A 17,632-nucleotide genomic window follows, 5' to 3' on the forward strand; every position below is an offset into this window, starting at 1 on the left:
CTTTAAGAGCAAACACGGCCAATGGACCTGTTAGGGGAACAAAGGGACGGACCCACGGAGGAGGGTCCGTGACCAGATCTTCCCAGACAATGATATAAGGGACCTGGTCTGGGTGACTCTTAGAATTGAAACCAAAACTTTTTCTCTTTACTGCCATGATCAGCGGCGGAGAGAAGGAGCCTTCAGCGGGCCACCCAAGTTGGAAAGTTGGCTACTCCGAAGAACAAAGAGTTGCCCATTTATCCTTTTTAACCTGTACAGAAAGATTATGAGCCCTGGCCTTCACGTCAGTCCAGTATTTCAGAGTCAGATTTAAAGGGGTCAAGACAGTCTGCCCCATGTCGCCCCAGAAAGTCATCAGTCCCAACACTCACGCAACCAAACAAACAAAAACCAAAACACTGATGTGCCCCTGCCACAGGCGCCACAACCTGATTATCAGAGAACTCGGGAGGGGTCTCCTTCCTAGAGATCTCCCATGGAGCCTAACCCGTTCCTCTCCAACATAGGAATCTGAAGCGTCCTCAAGGATTCCTGTGGCCGCGGCGTACCGGTACGTCTACCCACCACTATGGACCACCACAGACCGGTGACTCCGTCTTGGAGCCTCCGAAAAACCCAAACCAGACCGATGACTCCATCCCGGAGCCACCAAAAAGCCGAAACCAGACCGATGATTCCATCCCAGAGCCACCGAAAAGCCGAAACCAGATTACAGTAGACAACAAAGACAGACACAGCAGACAGACAGACAACCGCGGTACCTGCTCGAGCGATCCTCCATTCTCTAGTCTCTGGTCCCAGAGAGAGAGCCGCTTCCTGGCCAACGCACCAAAATGTAAGACTGGCTCGAAAGCATGAATCTTACTTGTTGGGAAGGCTCATCTCACAAAGACCAGGAGACAGAGATCGCTGCAATCAAGCAAGAGGTTTTTTATTCCAGCATGCTGGGGTCGCTCCGTCTTCAGGACAGAAGCGGCCCCAAGCCCTTAACACAGGCACTTTTTATACAGTTTTTAGACAGACTTTGGCAACAGGATAATTTGTACATAGCTTATTGGTCATCTGACGTGACCTTTAAATTCATTGGTAGCTTTTGGTGGGTTCGCACGCTAACAAGGAACAGGGTATTGCTTAATTGTCTTCCCCTCTGGGTCAGACCCAGTGGCCCCTAGATAAGGAACTGGTCAGTCCTTCCTGGAACTGGGGGTACTTTGGGCGGTTTGGGAAGTCCTTTATCTGCCCTTACTGGAAAGTCCCACCCGCAGGGGCTTGTAAAACCTTGTGCAAGCTAATTACAGAAGCAGAAAAGCTAGTCAGTTAATATTCAAGGGTGGGGGACGGGGTTCGGGTCCACAAAGACAAGGCAACAAGAGGAAGAAACTACCACTCCTATGAATGAAGGACACAGGAGAACCCAATATTGCATAATCTTAGAAGCCATGTCACCAGGTAGGATATAGTAGCAATGTGGAGGCTGTGTGGCAAGAGTTGGGACCACAGAGGAGATGTGACTTGTACTGGAGACACCACTCAAGGTGGACAGAGTGGGAGAAACACTTGGTTTTCCCCTTCCTCCAGCCCTTGATCTCCTAACAGTACCTTCCACTAAGCAAACCCAGTGGAATCCTTCTGGCTCAGAAGACTGAGAAATGTAGGTATAGACAGCTGCCATGAAGAATAGAGGAAGGAAAGTGCTGGAAACAGGTCTGAGAGCAAGTAGGCAAATAAGTAGCAGAGGAGGAGGCAGGGACTCATCAGTTAGAGGATGGGCATTGACCTCTGGGGAGCAATTCAGGGGAATGCAATTGGGGAGGTACTTAGTGCTCTTCAACTACATTGGTCACCACTTATTAGAAACAGGTTTGGAACAAATATGGCAAATTATGAGCATTTATCAAATCTGTAAAATGGGTGGCCAGGTGTTCTATGTTATTCTCTGTACATTTCTATACAAGGTTAACATTTCATAAGAAAAAATTATTGCAGAAAAAAAAATGTTCCAGATTAATAGCAATAGTAAGCGTTTTTCTTGTTCAGACTCACCCCCATTTCCCACCCCTTTTCCAGGGATATACCTTAGCTCTTTCTCAATGAACAGTGGCTCCTTTGTGCATTCCACAGGCTGTGCCACTATGAGCATTGACTCTTTGGCATGATGGCATATTAAAGGTAAGGTGGGAGACCAAGAAAGGGTAAAGGTAGGGAAAGGCAAGGAGGGGAGGTGCCAGGAGAAAATACGAGACGAAGAGAACAAATCACTATGAGCTCTTTTAGATACTGCCTGCCTTGGAGCTTGGTTTAGCCACTGTCTACCGGAGTGGCTATCATCTGAATGTTTGTCCCCTCCAAAGCTCATGAGAAAGCTAGATCCTCAGTGTGGCACTATAGGACAGTGGAGCCTTTAGGAGGTGATTGGATTGTGAATGAATTAATCTATTAATGGGTTAATAGAGTAACAGGTTATCATAGGTGTGGACTGGTGCCTTTATAAAGAGAGCACATGAGCTCACTCTTGCTCAGCCCTCACCATGTGACACCTGCACTGCCATGGGACTCTTAGAGAGTCCCCATCAAGAGGAAGGCCCTCCACAGATATGCCCACTGGACCTTGGAATTCTCAGCCTCCAAATGGATAAGAAATCAACTGCATTTCTTTATAAACTACCCAGTTTCAGTTATTCTGTTATAAGCAAGAGAAAATTAATACAGCGGCACTGACCAAGTTTCTTGGGGTCCCCATGACTCTGTTTCCTCTCCCGTAAAATGTGAATGACAAGGCTACCTTGGTCAAAGGGGTTGCTGTGATGATTCAATGACTGACTTCACCCATATGAAAAGCACTTCAAATGTGTTAGTGCATAGTGAACTCTCAATACAGGTTGGTTTCAATTATGATTTTTTATTCTTTTTATATTCGTATCCTCAGTATTAGCAGAGTTCCCAGTGTTTAACATTTCATCATATCAAATATTAAAACAAATTATCATTTGCTTATCACTCTTCCTTCCCTCTGATAATCTGCTCCTGCTCAAATATAAGAATCTAGAAACAACACTGTCTAATTCTGGCCTACAACAGGGCCAGGCTCAGTATGATTTCACATGAGCTTGCCTAAAGTCACACTTGGGTGGAAAGAGTTACATGTCGGTGAAGAGAGAAAATCCACCAGGTAATCTCATCGGGAGATTCATCTTCAATATTCTGCATGGAAGGGATAATCCTCCAAATGAGAACTTCTGCAGAAAAAACAAATATAAAAAATGTTACACGAAAGCAACAGCTCAGGGTTAAAAGGCATCTTCCTGGTGTATTCTATTGTCTTTCTGCTCTCTCAGCCTCCTTCTGTTCTTTTGTCAGAACACAAGACAGGGGCTCGCCTTGACCTTCCCTCAACGCAATGAGGGAAAAACAGATATCTTAGCTCTATACATTAATCGGAAAGTATTGATGAAAAAGTATCCATTAGAATACTCACCTAGGGAGAGTCAAAATTTTTTCTCAGATACTCATAAAAGATTTAAGTAATTTAAAGTAAGGTTACTCCATCTCCTTTAAAAGGCATTAGATTAAAACTGCTTGGAACTATATAGACTCATACAATGGACAGAGTAAATTCCAGGAAGGAATTGTCTGACATTTCTATTCTTTGGAAACTCTCCTGGAAGCCTGTTTGTATAACATCTTGTAGCTTCAAATACTACCCATGTGCTATGGACTACAAAATATTTACCTGCAGCCCAGACATTTCCTCCCAACTCCACACTGATACGTCCAATGGTCTATTTCATATCCTCTCACAGAAGTCTAATAGGAGTTACAAACATGTCCCAAACAAGGCTCCCAATATCTTCCCCCAAATGGCAATTTCACCTTTTGTTGCTCAGACAAGCACAAAAGCAAACAAAAAATTGGAGACATCTTTCACTCCTAAATTCAATGGACACTATTTTCCAGAAATATTCAGAATTATCTTCTCTCCTCTGCCAGCATTACCTAGGTAATATCATTGTCATCTCTCCCCTAGAATATTATGAGAATTCCTGTTGTCTCTCAGCACAGAAGTCAAGGTGATTCTTTTATGAAATATGCCAGATGATGCCACTCCTCTGATCAAAGCCCTCCAATGGCTTCTCAGCTCATTCAAAGCTAAAATCAAAGTCCTTGCCAAGGTCTACAACACTGTGATTACTCTGAGCCCCTGAAAACTCTCTCTGACCTCATCTCCTCCCACTCCTCCCCTGACTCATTCTGCTCTGGCCTCACTTGCCTCCTTACTCAAGTGCTCTGAACACAATCCCACCTCAGGGCCTTGGCACCTGCTGTTATCACTGCCAAGTACGTTTCTCCCCCAAACATCTACATGATTCTAACCTCACTTCCTTCAGGTGTCTGCTCAGCTATCACCTTATCAACAAAGCCTCGCCTGACCCACACCATAGAAAACAGCAATCCCACTACCACCCACCAATTGCTATCTGCTTTCCCCTACTTGGTTTTTCTGTATAGCATTAGTTACTATCTGACATACATATTTTGAGTTCATTTTTCTCTGTTCTCCCTCCATAGAATGTAAGCCCATAGACACAGGAATGCTGCACAGTGTGACCTCCAAGCATCTAGAAAATGCCTGGCACATAGTAGAAGACCAATAAGTATTTACTGAGTGAACGAATGAATGAATGAATATGTCTGCCTCCTACCTAGTAATGCATGTTCTTTCTTAGAATACTAGCTCTATGTGCAGAAGCTCAGACAATGAGCAGAATGAAGGCTGTGTCTTTCCTCACAACAATTCCCAGGTACTCCAATCAAAGCTTCCAGAAAATAGTATTTGAAGACAAAAGTAGTCCTAGCTGCCTTCCAATCCTTCCAGCTAACCCTCTACCAATTTAGAAACTCTCCTGACGATTGTCCTAGTGAACTTAAGCCCTTGCCACTTACTGCTCCAAGGCACAGGCTCTCCAGTTTCTGTTGAAGCTGAGTATGGTGGCCATCTCCTCATCATTCAGTTTAAAGTCAAAGACCTGAAAAGGTGAGAGTTCCACACAGTCACTGGTAAGGTAATTACTGGTAAGATTTGAGATCTTCATCCACCCTAGCAGGGAGTGAGCTCACAGCCACAGTGCATACCTCCTCTGCTGCTGGGAGGCAGACATGCAGGACAGTAGCTCCTGGGTGGTGTCCTAAGACCTCACTGCTCAGGGGCAACCAAGGGTTTCTCAGTGGTGTGAGGCACAGCTGTGCTCAGACCTGACAGGGCTTCACTGATGACTGCCCCCAGCTTGTCCTTGGCCTAGGGGCCATTCATCTCACCTCTACTAAGGTCAGCTTTCCAGCTTGAGAGATGATAGGGTGGTGGGAAGGGGGAAGTGCCCACAGACAGTGCAGGGATAGAATGAGAAGCCCAGTGAGAGGGTCTCCCCTGTCCCCTACCCCACTGAGAAATACCAGGTCTGACCAGCCAGGCCTTACCTGAAAGTTCTCAACAATGCGTGTCCGTGTCACAGACTTGGGGATCACAGCCACATTCCTCTGAACCTGAAACCGGATCAGAACCTGTGTAGAAAGAGGACATGATGTTTCCACTGTCTACAAGGACCACCCTGCCACTAAAAGGAAAAATCAGATATCTCTGTAGCTCACTGTGGGTTCATTACAACGATCATTGACTGAGCCCCTTAATAGCTAATGAAACACTTGCCAGTCCTTTGGTTGATTCCCTGAATTCTAGCAACAACTCTCTAATTTTCCTTTATTCCTTCCTCTTTTGGCTGGGGGTCATAAGTCTGACAAGTGATAGAGTGTGGATCTGAACCCAGATCTCTAGACTCCAAAGCCATGCTCTCCCTCTGCTATTGGACTCAACAGGAAGGTGCTGGAGAGAGGCTTTCCTTGTTTCAGTGATGTTTGTTGTATTTCCTGGTGATCTCAATGGACTTTCGAGGAAGCAGTTACTGGGTTTCATTTTCAGTTTTCTTTTTTCTTTTCTTTTTTTTTTTCACGAAGTTAAATAAAGACAACACAAGGAATAAAATGCAAGACCAGAAGAATGGATTGCTGGATTAAAAAGAAAAAAATCACATTGTACCTGGGCTGTAGATTTTTTGTGTTTTGCAGCTATTTCTTTAATCTTGGGATCCTCCAGTATGGAAGGGTCCTCTGGCTTGGCCCTAGAGGCAAAAAGATAGCTGGTGTGACTGATCACCAAGGTTATCACAAGCAGATGAACATCTCTCCAGGGGTGGTCTCTGGGCTGGTCATCAAAGCCCTCTCCATCTGCCAGTCAGGAGGAACTGAAAGCTTTGAGTCTTTCCCATGGGCCCACCCATGGGCTCTGAAGCCTCAGCAGTTTGCAAAGTCTGTTCCAGCCTTGGGAGACTGAACTGGAGAAGTCACAGAGGGTTTGGCATTGTTGCAAGTTTTTTTTTTAATTCCCATTTTTTATCATGGTGATCCCATTTGAGTGTGAGAAACAAATTATCTTAGACTCATTTTTCTTCCCTGAGACTTATACTCTCATATCTACATTAATGAATTATGAAATAATATTTTTCAGAGTGTCAAGAGAAAGACCCACCACTGGGAAGCCTCACCAAGATCTACCCGGGGAGCCCAGGGGGCTATAGGCCGTGACTGTGATGCCCTTGGAGTGGCAAAACTGGATCAGTTTCTCCTGCGTGAGGTATGGGTGACACTCGATCTGCAAAAGCAAACAATCCCCATCACTAGGGAAGCTGAACTGCTTTTTCAGCTGCTCATGTGGACTTCTACACAAAAAAAACACCACCAAGCTGAGACCAAACACCTGGCCTCTGATAGACCTGTTACACCAGAACCCAAGATCTTCCTCACACCTCCCCAAACTGTCCTCATCACTGACCCCTGACATGAGACTCAGTACATGGCATTGAACCTGCTTCTAAATGTTTAAGAAGTAACAGGACAAGACCCTTCACCTTTCACTAAGCAGACTTTACCTGGTTAGTCACTGGTCTATGTTTCAGGCCAGGTTTGTTCAAGAGCCTTTCGATCTGGAAGTGGTTGAAGTTGGAGACGCCAAGGGCTTTCACCAGCCCCTCATCCACCAGCTCCTCCATGACCTGTCATAGAGAGGAATACCATTGGGCAGTCCTAGAGGGACTCCATGGACCGTAGCTTAGTTTAGTCCTCTCTGGGGCAGGAGAGGTTGAGACAGGATCCCTGCATCAGGGTTCACTGAAGTATTAAAAGGAAGTTTCCATCCAGGCCATGGGTGTCAACAAGGATTGTTTCTAGCCCTATGCCCATCCATAGCCCTAATGAAAAAGGAGTTAAAGGTCAAGGTTTTATGTGCTTTCCACTCTCATCTGTGGAAATAAGGGTACGTTTTGCAGAGGACAATGACATAACTGCCATTCTTAATATCATCGTAAGAGCTAGCGCATGAAATCTTGTGGAGTCCACGTTAGATAAATGCTAGTCTCCATATCTCACAATGAGTAATCCCTAACATATTTAAGAGGTCTTGGTTTACCTGGGTGATATACATGACAGAGCCCTCCTATTGAATTTCCTGTTAAGCTGAGTGCAGAAATCTAAAGCTATCTTCTTAGTATTCCCTCAAATTTTATTCTCGTAATAAAATATTTCTTGATTTGAGTTCATGCACATATACCATTATATAAACCATCAATTGGAAAATTTTGCTCTAACAAGAAGTTGTTCATGCCAGGTTAATAAATATGTTGATCTCTTTTTCATCAGTTAAGTGCCAGAATTCAAGTTTCTTTTGTTGAATGCAATTTTGTCACTAACAGAGAGAAGGTAACATCTTTTCTTGAAGGCTCAGGCTAAATGAATTTCTTTTATTGGTTGTATCAAACAATTATTTAAGATTATGCAGTTGCATAATGACTTGTGTGGTCATTACAGGAAAAGAAATATATATATATATATATATATATATATAAAATCATTTTTTCAACTTGTAGTTTGAACCCTGTTTCTAATATGTGGGTTCAACCATCTCACAGCTCACACGGAACTGATGTTCTGTGACATTTCATCATGGATTTATATTTAATTATAAGAGGAAGGTAGCAGATATGTATAACAAATTGATGCCTTCATAGATTTTACCAAGTGTATTCAATTACTTCTACATATAGAATTTGGTTATGAGATACAATATTTCCAATAATTTCCTTTTTGATCTTAATTACATGAATCTTTTTTTTTTTTTTTTTTTTTTTTTTTTTTTTTTTGCTAATTTTGACTTGCAGAACCTAAAGGAAAATGATATAAACTTGCTAAGAAAATTCAAGGGTAACACTACAGACAGCTCTTTTTATTGCTGATAGTTTTTTCTTTCTTTTTGTATGTTTGTTTGTCCTTTTACATACAGAGAGCCCCAGAACAGTCTTTATAACCCATCCATAGAAATCCACATAGTTCTTACGTGCTTCCTTTTAACAGGCTTTCTGCTCTTAGTGGGCAAATTAAAAGATTTCCTTGCCAAAGACAATTCCTTTCAGACACATTTACCATGTCGCTAGCAAGCTATTGTGAGATGATCACTTTCTGCTTCATTATTCTTTCCCTCAGTATCACTTCAGTTTTGCTATGTAAATTTTCCTACTGCTAGTTTGTTAAAGTTCAAAGCAGCAAGAAATCTGTGCTCGTGGATAAATACTTTTGAACCAACAATCACCAGAAAAGTAATACTTAATTTATTCATAGCAATGCTACGCTCTTCAGAAAGGTTAGACAATACATTTTCAAGCTGTAAAACATAGCACAAAATCACAACTACATGTGCCCCACACAGACGCTGAGAAAACAACCTACCTCCCATGCATCCAAGAATGTTGCTTTGCTGGGAATGTTCTTGCCTTCAGCGTGTGTGGGGAACAAGTCAGTCCCAGGCTGTAAAGAAAGAACAAAAAGCTTCCAGGAATCTGCATCTGGACACCTGGTCCTGCTAAACAAGGTTTCAGGAGCCTAACTCATGCCATACCCATATTTTCATACCATTTTTTCAAGCTCCTGAGGACACACTTGAAGATTGGAAGGTGAAATAAAATCTCTGTACTGATCTACTGTAGTATGTAAGCCCTTATAATTTAGGAAATGCCAAATTATTTTAAAACGCAGCCATCATTATCATCATGAACATTTACCTCATATACCCAGACCCCACACACAATTTGGGAGAAATTTAATCTCCAGATCAATAGACATAAAGTGGATCTGAAGAGTGTGGTTTCCTGGGGAAGATATTGGCCAACATCTATGCTTGCAGCCTCTGGAAGCCTGGAGCTGGTCAGGAGGGGAGAGAGCTGGGAATTTGTGCCCCCCACCTCTCAGCTGCAGGCAGGTGCAGAGCCTGGCAGTGAGTGCTGCTTCTTCGCTGAGCACTGGCCACCTTCCACCACCACCATACTTGGGCTTTTATTCAGGAGACCACTCCCAGGGTGTGCTTGGTTTAGGAAAAGGGTGGAGCCCAGAAATGTTTTTATGCAAGAGACTCTCAAGTGATGTCCTGGGAGAGAACCCTGCCCATGGAAAGAAGACAAAGGCATGTGGCATTGCAGCTGTCTGGGTGCCAGAAACCCTGGTTTCTCTCATCCAGAACTGCAAGAAAACCCAGGCATGGCCACTGCAGCAGCCACACACAGCCTCAACCTCCCTTCTCGGCCAGTGACTTTCTGCTCCTTCATCTCCTCCTCGCCACCTGCGGTTTCCTGTCATGCCAGACCTCTTAGGTGAGCCCACGCCACCCCCAGCCATGACACAACTGCTATTTTCTGGCATCGGCTCAGGAACTAGAGACTGGGGCAGGGAGTCACTCAAACCTGAAATCCTATTGGCCAGTGAACAAGATAGATGTCCAGATAGTCCAGTTTCAGATCCTGGAGGGTCTTCTGAAAGGCTTTCTTCACCAGGGTCTTCTCAAAGAAGGTGGGCCACAGCTGCCAAGAGTGTAATGAGGAGGCGTTAGTAGTGGGGAAAGAGCAGGCCACCTCAGATTCATTTCCCCACCTCTTCAGGTGCACCCTGACCTAACCCGGGGACAGGCCATTTATAGCAGAATTGGTTAAGACACATGATCCAGAGTGCAAGGTCACCAGGGCTCAGCAATTCGATGGCATCCTGTAACTGTTGAGAGCACTTTGTTTTGTCAACTCCCCTAGTAATCTTTGTGTCTCTCGCATTATCTAGCAAAGTTGGCCACTGCTTTGGTCTTTCTTCAGCTGTGTTACTCCCTTCCTTGGCTGTTAGCCTCTGAGGGAGTGATCGTGTCTAGCTTGTAAATTTCAAGCAGTCTTAGGGCTTTAGGAGCAGGTGGTCCTTTTTCTGCACTTTCTAGCTCCAAGCCTATCAGGCTTAAAAGGGATGACTCTTCAAGGTCTTTATCCAGACTTATTCACTACAGACAGTGGGGTCTACTTGTCCCTCCAGATGCACTTGCCAAGCACCTGTAGCTAGTGTTTTATAGCCAGTTGTGTATAATACAGATCCAGTGATTCTCAACCCACTCACACACAACACCCCTCTTCTTTATATAACATTTCGTAGCTCATTTTTCACTAGACTGAAAGAAAAAGAAATTCATATGTGAAATTAAAGAATGTTCCTCCCCATTTTCCCCTGGTTGAAACACTCAGGGCTATACCCACTGAGATCCCAGCGCTGAAAGGCTGTCTTCAGGATGAATCCGTGCCTGCACCCTTAGCCTCTGACTGCCACTGGCAGGTGGATCCCACTGACAGAGAACAGAGGCCACGGGCATCGCAGGACACAGTGAGCCATCCTCAGTGTGGGAAAAGCAACTCAACGGTGGGTAGGGTGGTGGCAGCATGTCCATGTACCAGTACTGGACTGGCGTGTGGATACATCTGCATCCAGGGGTATCTGAAGGCAGAGATGGAGAGGGCTGGGGGAAGTAAGTATATGGAGGAAAGGCAGACGGAATTCTTGGTGCTGACCAAGTCCAGATCCTTGCACATGTCTGGAGGGTAAGTCCTCACACCAAAGGAGCCACAGATACCTTGCTGACGATGAACAGCTCCTCCCTCTTCACGACCTTCTCTTGGATCTTCTCCTGGATGGCCTCCCCCACCTCACTCTCGTTCTTATAGACATAGGCACAGTCAATGTGGCGATATCCTGCATCAATGGCCACCTTCACAGCTTCTTTGACGCTGCTTGGGGGAGACTAGAAGGCAACAGAAAGACCATCATAGACTCTTTCCCCCAAGACCACTCCCAACAGGCTCTTCTCCTACATGGCCCAGCTTCTCCTAACCCGGCCTTGTTGACATCCCATTTTCCAAGGGACACTGGGAGGAAAAGACACTTTAGAAACTTTTCCAAAAAATAAAGGAAAGGGGGCAAAGTGAACTAATTTCATGAGTGTGGCCTCGTGTCCTATCCAGGCTAACAGTTTTCTCATCCAGGTTAATCTTAAATGGGTTCAGTTGAGTGGAAGTGACAGGTGCTCCCACTGCAACTTTCTGAAGATCAGAATGAAAACCGGACTCAAATAACCCAGAGCAAGTTTCAGACACATTACAGCATAAGTCTGGCCTCCAGCACATACTAGGTGTGTGGGCTGAAGCAGATTACTCAGTCTCTCTAAACCTTGCCTGCAAAATGGGAAAAATAATAGCACCTGCGTCATGAGGTCCTTCTGTTTTTTTAGCACATCACCTGACACATGTTAAGGTTCAGCAGATGTGATCCATTATGTAATTGTTTTTCAGAAAAAAGGCAGAAAACTGTATAAGAAATTTCTTTTCTACTTTCAAGACAAGACAAATAACTAAACAGCATTAGTAATACCCCATTCTGATTTAACCTGGCCAAACCAAACAATGATGAAAAAAATGGCACTTAAAACTGATCTTTCATGAAATCTTTTTTAAACCTCTTCTACTGTGGAATAACTAACATATTGAAAAGTGTGGAAAAGGGAGATGACCAGCTGCACCACTGGGACAGGAAAGGACCCCCGCATGCAGCTCAGAAGCTCCCCTAGTCCTCTCCGGCCGCTACCCCCACTCCACTTATTAGTACACAATCCTTCAAAATTATATCATCCCAGGCCTTGAACATGGCTCTCCTTATAATTCCTACACATAATTCTGATATTCTGAACATTTCTGGTAAATATGTACAGGCTGAGCAGATTCCCTTGAGATCTGGATGTGATTATTTGTCATATTTTATGTATCTGAAGCTCTCATTTGGGGCCGATCGTGCTGTTTGAGCAAGAAAGGCTGAGAATGAATCAAGCTGGAATTGATCTGCTCACCCACATCGAGCAAGAATGCATCCTGAAAACCACCCAGTGCTGAATCAAAGAGGGATCCTGCTCTCTAGCCTGGGAGAAGTGATGGGAAAGACACGTGCAAAGAAGGAGAGACCAACGAGGAAGACTCCACAGGGAGAGCATCCCTGAGGGACAAGAGAGAGAAGGAATCCAAAGATTGCTCCTGCTAACTAGTTAGGGTGGTGACATCATCGATGGCAATGGCCAAGAAGCAGAATGAGAAAATGATGGCCAATGTCACTCTTACATTAAGAGTCTCTGGAATCTGCGGCACTGAGCACTTACTGCTCAGGGGGATGTGCCTTATAGCGTTTTGCCACCTGCCATCCACACAGCCTGGGTGGAACCTGAGCTCCTGACTTTCAGCCCAGGCTGTGTGTGGGGGCAGCATTTTTCAGACCTGCATGTGCACGGGAATTACCTGGGGATCCTGTTAAAGTGCAGATGCCCATTCAGCAGCCTGTGCTGGGGCCTGAGAGTCTGTATTTCTAACAAGCTCCCAGGCCACTTGATACCGCTCCAAGTCCCACACCACGAGTAGCAAGGGGTGCCAGCATTTTCAGAACTCTGCACCCTCTCCTCTCCACCTTCTAGCCAGCAGCAAACCCTTGACCAGGACCCCGGAAATGTTGAGCCCCTTTAAGTGTTCTAGAGCCAGGGAGTGTCTTAGAGAAATGGCTGCTAAGAGAGAAACTGCCCTGGAAAACAACAGTGTTCTTTGAAGTGTAACCCCTGCTAGAAACTGGATACTTGCTAGGGAAGGTCTCATTACTGCTGGAAAAAGCCTGTCTTGGAGCATTGCAGTCTGAATCATCCCTAACAAATGAAAGCAATCTGGGTCCCCGCTCCAGGGCTGGATCTCACTTCTCTAATCCCCTGCCTGATCTCAGGGTTCTCCAGGCTGAAAACAGAGAAGAGAAAATGGCCAAAGACCCCTGGAAGAAAAGAGGCATCCCAAAGTTTGCATATTTACCATTGCAGTGCCCAGGCCCACAATGGGCATCTTGGCCTTGGTACGGAGCTCCACGAAGGTGGCCATGGTTGGTGCAGAAATGGTTCTGAAAGAGGAGACAGGTGTCTTGTGTTTTTATTAAGGGAGCTGGCACTGGTGCAGGGGGAGGAGCTGGAGCTCTGGCTTGGGGTCATTTCCTGCCCTGGCTAGAACAGAAAGTGTATTCCAGCCTTTTGTAAGATTAATGATTAGTGTGAATGGATTTTAAACCTGGTAACCTTATGCAAAGTCTCCCTGGTACAAAATGCATGAATTACTTTATGATTGATATTTAGGGGCTTTACCAATTTTTTGCCTTTGTTACGTTAATAAATGAAGAATAAAAGTGCATGTATTTTAATGTTTACCTATCTAATTGCTCTAAGATGTAAAATTTTTCCCCTAGAACATGAAAATTACCTGTTAACTGGTTGGACAGGATCTTTTCATGCTAATATTATTTAGAGATTGGGGTTTTGACCAGTTGTGTATATAGTCAACTTTTATGATCCTGTGCCTTCCTTATATAAGAAACATTATGATTATAAAACGGTATATACTCACTATAAAAATGTGAAAATATAGATTATAAATAAGGAAATATAAATCATTTTTTCTTGCCACCACTCAGGACATCATTGGAAGAGTGCTCTTTTCCCCTAGCCTTTTTTCTGCAAATGTATAGAAGGGTACTTCCAACAGTTCATGGAAAATTAGTATTATTTTTCAATTCTGTTTTTCCATGAACTTTTGGACGAACACTCCTGTGAGTATGTATGTGTACACATGTACACAAACATATATTTTTTTAATCTCCTGAAAATTCTAGGCTTAGAAGATGATGGAATAGTGTAAACTTATCATAGGGGGCTTTCTGGAATCTGCCGCTCTGAGCACTAGGATGTGTCTAACTCTGCCCCGGCATCCCCCGAGCTTCCGATTCCCAGCCCCAGCTCCACGTTTTGCCTGTGCATTGCGGATTTAACCACTTGGCGAGCCTCTTAAAGTTCAGATGCCCATTCAGTAGCCTGGGGTAGAGATTGAGATTCCTCATTTATTTTTTTAAAACATTTATTGAGATATAATTCACATATCCTACAATTCACCCATCAAAGTGTACAATCCAATCATTTTTAGTGTGTTCACGGAGTTGTGCAACCATCACCACAATCAATTTTGGAGCATTTTCATCACGCAAGAAGGAAACTCCATAATCTTTAGCAGTCACTCCCAATTTCTCTCCTCCCTGCACGGTCCCGCACCTATTCTCTACCCGCACCCCCACCCCACCACGGGCAATCTCTTATCTACTTACTTTCTGTATATATTTGCCGATTCTGGACTTTTTTTTTTTCCTGGCTATCTCATTGTAGTTACATATCCTTTGACCAGCATCTCTCCATTTCCCCCTCCCCTATCCACCCAAGTGTCTGGTAAGTTCCATTCTACAGTGTCCTTCTATGAGATAAGCTTTTTTAGATTACACGTATGAGTGAGATTATGCAATATTTGTTTTTCTGTGCCCAGCTTATTTCATTCAATGTAATGTCCTTCAGATTCAACCATTTTGTCACCAATGACAGGATTTCCTACTTTTTATGCCTGAATAATATTCCCTTGTGTATATATACCAATTTTTCTTTATCTGTTTATCCATTGATGAATATCTAGGTTGATTCCATATTTTGGCTGTTTTGAATATTGCTGCAATAAACATGGAAGCGCAGATATCTCATGTATTTACATTCCCACCAACATTAGGAACACTCAGCAACATTTGCCATCTTTTGTCTTTTTAATAAGAGCCATCCTAACAGAGTTGTGGTGAGATCTCATCGTGGTTTTGATTTGCATTTCCTTGATGATGAGCGATGAGCATTTTTCACATACCTGTTGGCCATTTGAATGTATTCTTTTGAGAAATGTCTATTCAAGACTTTTGTCCATTTTAATAGGGTTATTTGTTTTCTTGCTATCAAATTGTTTGAAGACCTTGTATATTTTCAGTATATCCCCTTACAGATATATAGTTTGAAAATATTTTGTCTTGTTGTGTAGGTTGTCTAATCACTCTGTTGATTTATTCCTTTGCTGTGCAGAAGCTGTTTAGTTAGATATAATCCCAATAGTCTATTTTTGCTTTTGTTTCCTTGCTTTTAAGTTCATATCTGAGAAATCATTGTCCAGTCCAATGTCATGGAACTTTTCTTCTATGTTTTCTTCTACTAGTTTTATAGTTTTGGGTTTTAAATTTAAGTCTTTAATGCATTTTGAGTTGATTTTTCTACATCGTGAGAGTTACAGGCCTCATTTTATTCTTCTGCATGTTGATGAATAGTTTCCCAGCACCATTTTTTGGAAAGACTGTCTTTTCCCCATTGTGTATGCTTGGTACCTTTGTCAGAAATCAGTTGGCCATAAATGTGCACATTTATTTCTGGGCTCTCTATTCTCTTCCATTGGAATATATGTCTGTCTTTATGCCAGTACCGTGCTGCTTTGGTTACTATATCTCTGTAGTATATTTCAAAGTCAAGTCTTGTGATGTCTCCAGATTTATTCTTTGTCAGACACTATGATGGATCAAATAGTGTACCCCAACCATCCATGTCCACCATAAATCTAAGAATGTGACCTTATCTGAAAACAGGGTCCTTTCAGATATATTTAGTTAAATTAAGATGAAGCCATACTGGATTAGGATGGGTCACAAATTCAATGCCTGGTGTCCTTATAAGAAGGTCATGTGCATTTTTCTCTGAAATGGAAAAAACTACCTTAACATTTATATGGAATAACAAAAGACCATGAATAGCCAAAGCAATTCTGAGCAAAAAATAAAGCTGGAGGCATAACACTACCTGATTTAAACTATACTACAAAGCTATAATAACCAAAACAGCATGGTCCTGGCATAAAAACAGTCACATGGATCAATGGAATAGAATAGAGAATCCGGAGATCAACCCATACACCTACAGCCATCTGACCTTTGACAAAGGCACCAAGTCTACACACTGGGATGAGACTGCCTCTTCAGCAAATGGTGCTGGGAAAACTGGATATCCATATGCAGGAGAAAGAAACTAGACCCATACCTCTCACCATATACCAAAATCAACTCAAAATGGATTAAAAAATTACATTTACACCCTGAAACAATAAAACTCCTTAAAGAAAACATAGGGGAAACACTCCAGGAAGTAGGATTGGGTACAGATTTCATGAATATGACCCCAAAAGCACAGACAACCAAAGGAAAAATAAACAATTGGGATTATATCAAACTAAAAAGCTTCCACACAGCAAAAGAAACAATTAAAAGAGTTAAAAGACAACCAACAAAATGGGAGAAAATATTTGCAAAATATACATCTGACAAGGGATTAATATCCAGAATATACAAGGAACTCAAACCACTTTACAGCAAAAAACCAAGTAACCCAATTAGAAAATGGGCAAAGGAGCTGAATAGGCATTTCTCAAAGGAAGCTATACAAATGGCCAACAGACACATGAAAAAAAGCTCAATATCACTCAGCATTTGGGAAATGCAAATCAAAACCACACTGGGATACCATCTCACTCCAGTTAGGATGGCTTATATCAAAAAGACTGAGAATGATAAATGCTGGCAAGGTTGCAGAGAAAAAGGAGCCCTCCTACACTGTTGGTGTGACTGCAAAATGGTGCAGCCTTTATGGAAAATGGTATGGAGGTTCCTCAAACAATTACAGATAGATCTACCATATGACCCAGCTATTCCACTGCTGGGAATATAGCCAGAGGAATGGAAACCATCATGTCAAAGGGATACCTGTACTCCAATGTTTATTGCAGCACTATTTGCAATAGCTAAGAGTTGGAACCAGCCCAAATGTCGACATCAGATGAGTGGATACAGAAAATGTGGTATATCTACATGATGGAATTCTACTCTGCTATAAAAGAGAATGAAATACTACCATTCACAGCAACATGGATGGACTTAGAAAAAATTATATTAAGTGAAATGTCAGGCTCAGAAAGAGAAATACCACATGTTCTCACCTATTTGTTGGAGCTAAAAATAAATAAATATACAAACAAATGGGGTGGAAGGGAGGCAGGGTAGAAGACACAACAATTACAATTCCTTGAACTTGTTAAAACAAGTGAACAGATGATGTTGATAGGTGGGAAGGTGGAGAGGGAGGAGGGAGGGAGGAATCGATAAAGGGACACAAAAACAACTACATTGTATATTTATAAAATAAAATAAAATAAAAGGGAGGTCATGTGAAGGCAGAAGCAGAGATCAGAGTGATGCAGCTGTAAGGCTAGGA

At 43.0% G+C, this 17,632-nt stretch overlaps 1 protein-coding gene across 1 annotated transcript; it reads right to left on the bottom strand.

The window, feature by feature from the left end:
- Nucleotides 1-2,882: 2,882 nt before the first annotated feature.
- On the bottom strand, nt 2,883-13,370 carry LOC134379921 (aldo-keto reductase family 1 member B10-like). The gene is made up of 10 exons (XM_063099292.1): nt 13,290-13,370; nt 11,033-11,200; nt 9,837-9,953; nt 8,830-8,907; nt 6,981-7,103; nt 6,597-6,703; nt 6,092-6,173; nt 5,476-5,559; nt 4,945-5,027; nt 2,883-3,239 (listed from the first exon to the last, which is right to left on the bottom strand). Exons 1-10 carry the CDS (start codon nt 13,353-13,355, stop codon nt 3,197-3,199), a joined length of 951 nt encoding a protein of 316 aa, XP_062955362.1. The 5' UTR covers nt 13,356-13,370; the 3' UTR covers nt 2,883-3,196.
- Nucleotides 13,371-17,632: the final 4,262 nt, after the last annotated feature.

This window comes from Cynocephalus volans, chromosome 6 (assembly GCF_027409185.1).
Source record: "Cynocephalus volans isolate mCynVol1 chromosome 6, mCynVol1.pri, whole genome shotgun sequence".
Taxonomy (NCBI): Eukaryota; Metazoa; Chordata; class Mammalia; order Dermoptera; family Cynocephalidae; genus Cynocephalus; species Cynocephalus volans.

Coding starts and splice junctions, on each gene's coding strand:
- LOC134379921 (XM_063099292.1), bottom strand. CDS start 13,355: ATGGCCACCTTCGTGGAGCTCCGTACCAAGGCCAAGATGCCCATTGTG. Junction 8,908..9,836: donor ACTGGCCAATAGGATTTCAG/GTTTGAGTGACT, acceptor CTTTCTTTACAG/CCTGGGACTGACTTGTTCCC. Junction 5,560..6,091: donor ACAAAAAATCTACAGCCCAG/GTACAATGTGAT, acceptor CTTTCTACACAG/GTTCTGATCCGGTTTCAGGT.